The sequence below is a fragment of the Schistocerca piceifrons genome, chromosome 2, assembly GCF_021461385.2.
Source record: "Schistocerca piceifrons isolate TAMUIC-IGC-003096 chromosome 2, iqSchPice1.1, whole genome shotgun sequence".
NCBI classification, from domain to species: domain Eukaryota; kingdom Metazoa; phylum Arthropoda; class Insecta; order Orthoptera; family Acrididae; genus Schistocerca; species Schistocerca piceifrons.
In genome coordinates this window covers 606,953,393-606,963,208 of record NC_060139.1, presented here as the reverse complement: position 1 = coordinate 606,963,208, position 9,816 = coordinate 606,953,393, and the positions used below count along the sequence as shown (strand labels likewise).

The 9,816-nt window shown below is 36.4% G+C and overlaps 1 protein-coding gene across 1 annotated transcript in view; it reads right to left on the bottom strand.

The window, feature by feature from the left end:
• Positions 1-6,412: 6,412 nt before the first annotated feature.
• LOC124776467 (developmentally-regulated GTP-binding protein 2) overlaps positions 6,413-9,816 on the bottom strand; it is a 133,998-nt gene continuing 130,594 nt past the window's right edge. The window contains exon 8 of the mRNA XM_047251480.1: positions 6,413-6,631. Coding sequence (XP_047107436.1) covers positions 6,545-6,631 — 87 coding nt within the window. The 3' untranslated portion in view covers positions 6,413-6,544. The remainder of the gene's footprint in view (positions 6,632-9,816) is intronic.

The following is a 9,816-nucleotide window of genomic DNA, read 5'->3' as shown; positions in this document are numbered from 1 at the left end:
AGTTCAAACATGACAAAAAAAAAAGTGGTATTGTAGATTTCGGTTGGGAGGAGAAATTCCAACATGGCTACATTTATTACAGTATGCAACAAGTCAGATGGGCTAGAGAGACTGTAGTCAGCCATATGGAAATGGAAATGCCTTGTGCTAGGGCTTTCCGGCACGTAGACCGTTCACCTGGTGCAAGTGTGGCTAGGGCCTCCCGTCGGGTAGTCCGTTTGCCTAGTGCAAGTCTTTCATGTTGACACCACTTACTTGCGTGTCAATGGGGATGAAATGATGATGATAAGAACAACACAACACCAAGTCCCTGAGCGGAGAAAATCTCTGACTCAGCCGTGAATCGAACCTGGACCGTTAGGCACGACATTCTGTCGCACTGACCATTCAGCTACCAGGAGCAGACAGTCAGCCATAGAACAGGAAAGAACCATGTGGATAAGTACAAGCAAACTGACTTAAGAAAGGATTGCACCCTAAACGTGGACACAGTTCACGAATGGGTATGGCCATCTTTTCGTTACACTAAAAGGCTCAATATAATATTAACACCTAAGTTTTAATCTTTTCAGATACAAAATAATGTTTTGAAAGACTAAATGAAGAAGATTCCATGTATGCAGTTACAACCAAGAACTTGTTCACTAATTAAAATTAACAGGATATTCACTTTCAAAAACTAACAGATCTTTGACAAATAAAATCAAGACAACCAAGGCCAGAGATTGAGAAAGTATTTGCTAGTCTATACAGTACAAGGAGGAAGCAAATTGAGCAACTGGGTAATTTGCTCTAACAGGCAGAACTCTTCAAAGACAGAAGGGTGGTTGAATGAAGAGTGGATACCATACAAGAGGAAAATGCAGGAACATATTCAGTTTTTCTCAGCTAAAGATACACACTATTGCATCAAAACAGTAAAGTGTTAGATGCTTTTCTCTATAGGGGAAAAAAAACTGTAATGCAAAATACTCTAATATTGGTAGTGATGAGAACTATGGGTTTTATCTAAATTAATACTGTGAACATTTTCCTGTGCACTTTGGCTGGCCATAAGTGAATGTGTGAGCTGGGGGTTAAAATTTAAAAAAGTTGAAATTTGTGTAAATCTTCCAGGAAAGCAGCTGTTGGAAAACTTATGATTTATAAATGTTGCCATAATTAATTTTATTAAAAAAATGAAAGATCTGCAGGAAAACTGTGAAGAACGAGGTGATATACTTTGAATATATTTTAATTTCATACAGATTCTTCCTTTGCTGAATATACTAGTGCAAGAAAAATGTTATTATAGGCAACTATGGGTGGACCATATTTTGTAATCATAATTTCAAAGACAATAAGGCACATTTCTGTTCACATCTATAAGGCACTGGCCGCAAAATTTCCAAATGAGGTATGTTAAGTTCTGCTTCATTATGTTCAGAATAGGTAGTATCCTCTAAACAGTGAAAGAACTGCATATTTTTTACAACTACTTTGGGGGTAAAAATAAAAATTCGTAGAGTCATTTGACATGGGATGGTTTCGAAGATTGCTTGCTATTTCTCACAACCAGGTCATTCATTTCTTCCATCAACCTTGGCTTCAATGCCATGAGATAAGATCAAACAGGGTGTACATGCCAGAACAGTATAAAGCCTTTGTCATCCACCCAAATGTAAACAATAAATCAGATGTAAAAGCAGTCACTTCTAATTATGTTCATAAGTTTAAAGACTGGTTGCCAGAAGTTTACAAGAGAACCTACTGCTCAATAGTCACAATTGGGATCAAAATATAAAGAGAAAATAATGTTTTCTCCAGCACAATTTGGTGAATTTGTTTACTCAAATGGTACACATGTATTTGTAAGTGCTAATGTTTACAAAGGCAATGACATTACTTGGCCTATATTTTCTTTGTGAAAACGTGCACTGTATAGGTAGCATTGCCCTCACCTAAAGCATTAGCTGAGAAAATTCCCATTAATAGAAAAAAACCTCCAAGACAATCACAGAGTGAAACAGTACATTTCAACAGAACATTTCAACAGAACATTTCAACAGAACACAGTTCCTCCTCTGAAGAATATTGAATTGGCTGTCTTGTGGTAAGAAATGTACTGACCATTATGTTCAAGAAGATAACACTGCACATATCCAATATTCCAACTAACTGTGGCTATTCGCTTTGAAATATTTGCAAATAAGACTCAAATAACTATTAAGATGTAAAAATGGTTAGTTGAAGTCTGACTTGTTCTTTAACATTAAACTATTTCATCTTGTACTACTCTTAACTGTTTATTGATTTACATAAATAAATACTTCATCTAATGTTCCAATTATTATTATTATTATTATTAATTGAAGAACAGTAACATAGAATCTACTGCATCTAATGTTCCTATTATTATATTAGAGAAGGATAGTTTCCACTCACCATATAGCAGGTCAACAATAGACACACACACACACACACACACACGTGTGTGTGTGTGTGTGTGTGTGTGTGTGTGTGTGTGTGTGGTTGGTTTTTTTTTTTTTTTTTTTTTTTTTTTTTTTTTTTTTTTTAAATTGGAGAACAATAAAATAGATTCTATTTCGTATGCAGTACCATAATGTTCTTTTTACAGGAGAAAATAAACTGAAAAGTAGTGTGAAATTTAGGTTATGCCACTTGTATACTTTCTATTTTTTTTTAAATTAGCCATTTTCATTTTCAATTATACTTGCTAAAAACACATATTTCGAAACATTCTTAAGACATTATCTGTCACTTCCTTGCACAAATTGAGTAAGTCAAGGTTTGATAAAATAATGTTCTGGAAACATGGTTTGTTGCACACTTAAGCTTCTTGAACACTAAACTTAGCCTGAGAAATGGGGCTACAAATATTACTTAATTATTGGAAGAATAAACACATTTTCCTTCAGTGTCTCAAAAGCTGAATTCCTTTCCTCGCCTTATCTCCATTCTGCAATGACTGATTCATTTGTCACTCAGCCTATTGGCCCACTCCACAATATCCTGTTGTTGTTCTCATTCTTCAGAGTGCAAAGGAATCGTGTCAGAAGTGTGGTTACATTCCTTAGCCTCATGAGTTATCCTTTACTAAAAATGCATTGGGAAGTTCTTGAATCTCTTCATGTGCTGCCATTTTATAGTCCCTACTACAACGGTGGCTGCTCATTTTGGTGTTACCAAATCAGCAAAAAATTTTAATACTCACAAGGAGTGGTCCACAGGTAAAACAATCTATAAGTTACAGTTGCAGGTCTCAAAACCTGAAGCAATTCATCAGAGTGGGCCCTCATTTGCAAATAATAATTATTATGTGATCTATAGTAGCTCAGCAGAGTGACTAAGATACATTCATGGCACATAGAAAGTTGTGGGTTTGAACCTCATCAGATGCTTTCAATTTTTTAATATTAAATTTTTATTGAAATGACTTTAATTATCATTTTTATTCAAATAATTGGTATAAAGCATTTTTTTAAATTTTTAGTCATCTGCTGCACCATTATGTAAACTTTTTTTATTTGCTCTAAATTTTTTCTTTGCTATCATTCTCTTTTCATTTGGAGTCATCGTGCACGTGATTTTAATTATTTTTGTTTACCTATGATAATTTTTAAACATTTGTAAATGCAGATCTATTGGTTAAAAAATGAAAGATGAGATAATCTATTTACACTGTTTGTTCAAAGCGATTAAAATGTGTTTTTCATTACAAGATATACATTTTTTTGGATAGTAACTGTCATACAAACATTTCAAACATAAATTGTAGCTGCACTTTGGCCAACACAGATGAAAATTTAATTGGAAAAAGAGATTAGATTAGATTAGATTAATACTTGTTCCATAGATCACGAATACGACACTTCGTAATGATGTGGAATGTGTCAGGTTAATAAAAGATGTCTGTACAAGATATTACATTACACAAAATATTGCATGACACTAATGTTTAAGTTGGTTTTTTTCCCCCTCCCTTAATTTATATCTAAAAATTCAGCCAATGAGTAGGAGTAGTTGTCATGTAGAAATTCTTTTAATTTATTTTTAAATGTTGGTTGGCTATCTGTCAGGCTTTTGATGCTGTTTGGTAGGTGACCAAAGACTTTTGTGGCAGCACAATTTACCCCTTTCTGTGCCAAAGTCAGATTTAACCCTGCATAGTGAAGATCATCCTTTCTCCTGGTTATAGCTATGCACATTGCTATTACTTTTGAACTGGGTTGGATTATTAACAACAAATTTCACATGTGAATATATATACAGTGAGGATCCCTAGATCCTTAAATAGATGTCTGCAGGATGACCGTGGGTGGGCACCAGCAATTATTCTGATTACACGTTTTTGAGCAATGAATACTTTTCTACTCAATGATGAATTACCCCAGAATATGATGCCATACGAAAGCAGTGAATGAAAGTAGGCATAGTAAGCTAATTTACAGAGACTCTTATCACTAAAATTTGCAATAACCCTAATAGCATACGTAGCTGAACTCAGACATTTCAGCAGACCGTCAATGTGTTGCTTCCAGTTTAACCTCTCATCAATGGACACACCTAAAAATTTTGAAAATTCTACCTTAGCTACAGACTTCTGTTCAAAGTCTATATTTATTACTGGAGTTGTGCAATTTACTGTACAGAACTGTATATACTGTGTTTTATCAAAATTTAAAGAGAGTCCGTTTGCTGAGAACCACTTAATAATTTTGTGAAAAACATCATTACAATTACATCACTTACTTCTTGGTTTTTGGATGTTATTACTATACTTGTATCATCAGCAGAAAGAACTAACTTTGCATCTTCATCAATGTGGAATGGTAAGGCATTAATGTATATCAAGAACAGTAAAGGATTGTAAATAAACTAAATTCAAGCAAAGTGAGGAATATAAATAATGAATGCAAAAATATGGCCAAATACATAAAATAATAAATTGAAAGAAATTGAATGTAAGTTAATACAGAAAAAGATACTTCAAATCACATAGACAAAGAATACAAATGAAAAAAAAAGAATGACAGGAAGAAAAACTGAGGACAAATAAAATTAATACAATGATTAAAATGACATGACAATGAATTACAAATAAAGAAACTTATATTTAAATGAATTAACTGAATGAAAATAGTGACCAAAGTCATAATATAAAATTTCAATGTACCTGAGAGGATTCAAACCCACAACATTCTCTGCACATCAGGAATATATTGTAACCACTACACTGCACTACAAAGCTGCAAAATACTTATTTTTAAGGCACTCCATAATGACACAAAATTCTTTTTTGTATATTACTGACAAACAAGGGCCCATTTTGATGAATTGCTTCAGAGTGTAATATCTGGGACCCTAACCTACACACCATATAAATGGTTTCGAAGGTCAATCCTACCACTGGGGACCTCTTCTTGTCAATTAGAAAGATTGTCATTGCTAAAAGATGCAACAGTTTTTGCAAACAGCATCTGTCAATGAAAATCTAATGCTTATGTATTTGGTGTATTATTGGCAGGTGCAGTGTTTGCTGGCACCTAGAAGTAGTAATCATCGAGTGTAGAAGGGACATGTTTTTAAACACTTCTTGGTCAACACTACTTGGTCTGTGATCTTCTCAGTATTTTTCACATAGTTACATTTCCTATATTAACATTGCTCATTTGAGGGAAGCCATTTCTGTTTCATGCATATCATTATACTTACACACATTTTTTTATTTACATGATAGTGCAATTTCTCATGGCTGGATACAGATGACTGTGTAAGGAATGGATTACCTAGAGTGACTGTGTTTGAAGACGTCCATTAGTTTTGTTCTGTCCCATCAACTGACATTTAGAGCATTTTGTAGCTGTGCTAGGAAACTTTAGCTAATTTTCTATACAATGATTCACAAAGCTACTAGATAGTATTGATCAACAGTGTAGTCAATATAAAAGACTGTCTTTGTTATTTTATGAATGAGGAATCAACGTGACATTCATGAACATACATCAGGGCTTAATAGTACTTATATTCAGTGGTAGGTAATATAAGCAGCTATACGAGGCTAGATTGTTACTCACCAAAAAGAAGCAAACAGGCAAATAGGAAATGGCAATTACCAGAAAAGCTATTGGACCAATCCCATTTTCAGTGAGGTAACTCCCCCTCCCCAGTACCATGCCACACATTTTTGTAAGTTCTATGCTCTGGAGAAGGACTGTATCCAGAAACTACCTCTTTGTCAGCTTTAGTTCAGAGACACAGGGCACAATACAGAACACATTTACCTCTTTATCCACAATGTTATCTCACTGCTATACACAGATGAGAGTATGGGTGTTTACTGAAGTATTCTGTGGAAATGAATCTTCCACAGGGTGTGAGAAGGTAGAGCAATAAGACACAAGATGGGATATTGTTTTGATAACTTTATTTAGTCTCTTGTTACAGAAGTAAAATACATCTCTTGCCAAATGGTTAGGTTTTGCTCTTAATGGAAGCACTGAGTATCTATCTCTTGGGATCCTTTTACTCCACACACGCATAATTATTTCTTTACAACTTGTATAACATCTTCATCATGCATAACATGATGCAAACCAACACGCTGTGGAGAATATTTTGTACTTGTCCCCTGCACAAAAAGAAATTACAGATTTTTCAGATGACCTAAGTTTTATGGCTCAGTCTCCAATAGATAACTTTTATTTTATGGTGAAAGATATACACATGAAATCTCCATATTTCAATGAAGTAAAATCTTCTTACAGATACCATCCCCTATACTTCCCAAAACTCTATGCTACATATCATAACATGGTACCAGAACATTCTTGGTGGAATATAGATAAGGCATTGAGTTGTTGATAGGCACACAAACAAGACTACAAATATCACTGAGCTTTCAGATAAATCCTTGTACAGGGCTGAAGGAGGGTTCATCCAAAAGCACCCTTCTCAGTCCTGTTTACATGCCTGTCGATAATTCAATGCCCCAACTATATGGTGAGCACATACTTTTATTCCTTCCATTATCATACTATTACACCTACAGCCCTTTGCCTGACAGTCTCTGTAGGGGTGATTTTACTAAATGAGAATACACTGCAACTACGTCTGAGAGGATAAGGAGCAAAAAAGGCCATAAGTATATATAACCAGAAATGTGTTTCATTGAGGTGCACTTACTTGAAGCCACAGATAAAAGATTTTTGATAGTGTACATTTAAATTATTGAAAGCACATGTGGGAACACGCCAACGAGTGGGAATGTTCTGTCTTATCTCCACACTCAACAGGGCTGGGAGCTCAAACACCACCATGTAGTAAGCCATAATAGTAATGCCTGGCCAAACAAGCGGGCGTTATGAAGGTTGGCGATACAACTCCTCGCAAAGGTAACCTTATCTGTGAATAGGATGGATAACTAACTCCAGTAATGAGGTGCCTCTGCAACAAACCAGTGACAAAATCATCACCGCAGAGGCAAGTCTGTAGGCAATAACACCTGCATGTGGTGTTAGTGATACGGATAATGGCTGTTGTCACGGGGAATGTTCCACATGGTTGTCTGACTTACCCCTTGCATGTGAGGTGTCTGCCTGGTGCTGATACCTGGATCACTGTCAAAAGTTATTTTATCTCCATCTTCAAGTGTGAGTACCTCCTCTGTAACATATTTCCAACCATATGTCCACATGACCGTTTTTGCTCCTTATCCTCTCAGGGTTTGTTTCCTGCTGTCTCCATTTAGAAAAATCAACCTATATACCGATGTACACTTAATATATGTTAATAACTGCAGTAAAATATTACCAGGTTTCAATCTCAATGTTTTGCAAACTTGCACAATATATGCAACTGTTTGTGACTGAAATTTTTAACTTAAAAGACAACAATTGTCTGACACTTTTCCTTTGAATTAAATTACAACACCCACCATATCAATATAAATCTACAAAAATTACTGAGGGAAAACATGGGAACCTAGTATGAACAACAGAATCTGAAAGTATAACACTCTTTGTGACAATTAATTAGGCCTTCCATGTCAAACTACAAAAAAAAAAAAAAAAAAAAAAAAAAAAATCCAAATGATAATCAAGCTAAACTTTCTCTTTGTTGTTAATGATTACCAGGATGTAAAAAGCACAAATTATTTGTACAGCTACTTCCAGCTTTATACTATATTTGTGAAATAACAGTTACAGTTATCTAAAATATTCACATGACACTTATTTAATGCCATCATGGGCAGTTTTAACTATAAATTTTATAATGGATGGTATAGCGGTTATACACAAATTTAACTGGGCATCAACTGTGTGCATTATTGCCACATTATTTCAAATAAAGTGAAGGACGTTTCAGGGAGCTTCCAATTACTGTTTGGAAAAATCAAATAATGGGAACTTCAAGTAGGAATATCAAGAATGTAGGAAAAGACAGAGTGCTATTTACCACAAAGAACACATGTGAAGTTTCAGATAGGCACAATTAAGAGAGACTTACATAAAGCTTTCGGCCACAGCCTCCATCAGCAAAAGAGAAACACACACCATTCATGCAGACACGCAAACACATCTCATGCACACATGACCACCAACTACAGCACCTCTGGCCAAAATGCTGGAGATGCTAGACTTGGCTGGCCAAAATGCTTGAGATGCTGGACTTCGCTCTCATGTATGCAAGAGGTAGTTTTGTTTTGCTTTGCTTTAGGGTGCAAACAACAACTGGGGTCATACATGCCCAAGTCAAAACTATAGAACACAACAGAGAGGAGTTAAAAATGACTATAAGTCAGTCCCAAGTGACATTAAGAGAAGACAGCGAAAAACAGGGGCGTGGAGAAAGAGCTAATAAAGACACCATGCAGAAACGGAGCTCCAAAACTAAAAATTAAATGGCCTTTGCCATATTGCTTTAGCAGATAAAAAGTAAAATGCCGTCAACAGCCCTCACATCTTTTGCCAAAATGACCGTTAACTCAGATGGCTAACCCAAGCGGGAATGTAAACAGTTAAAAAATGTACATTCCGTCAGAAGTGGTGAGCAGTTAAAACTTGGACGCAATGTGTACAGAGTGGTGGGGTAGCGCCACTTATCAAATGACGATGGCTAAAAAGGCAGTGCCCAATACGCAGCCTAGTTAAATTGACATCATCCTGGTGGGAGGACCGAGAGGTGGTCATCCAAGCTGCTGGGAGAGGCTTAATAAACCGGAGCTTATTCCTGTGAAGGGAGGACCATTGACAATGCCAAAGGGACACCACCTCTTGACAGACAGCAACACAGAGATCATCAGAGGGAATGTAGGAACTAGTGGGCTGAGGTACGAGGACTGCAGCCTTGGCAGCAGTGTCAGCAGCCTTGTTTCCTGGCAGACCGACACGACCAGGAACCCACATAAACATCACAGTGGCTCTACCAAGACTGAGCAAGTGACAGTTTTCCTGAAGCCGCTGCACTAAGGGATGGGTGGTATTCAGCGCACATAGACTTTGAAAGGTGTTGGTGAGTCTGAGCAGAGGACACTCTGTGGCCTGATACAGGGCGAAGAGCTTGGCTCTAAATACTGAGCAGGGTGCCAGAAGCCGATACCGAAAAACACAGGTGCCAATGACTAAGGCACACCCGACCCCATGATCAGTCAGAGAGCCATCAGTGTACACAAAAGTACTAATGCAAAGTTCCATGCGAAGGTTGTGTAACTGAAGGCGATAGAGCGAGGCTGGAGTAGTGTCCTTAGGAAGCAAATGAAGGCCAAGGTTAACATGAGTCACTTCATGAACCCACCAGGAAAGTTGCAGGTAGCTT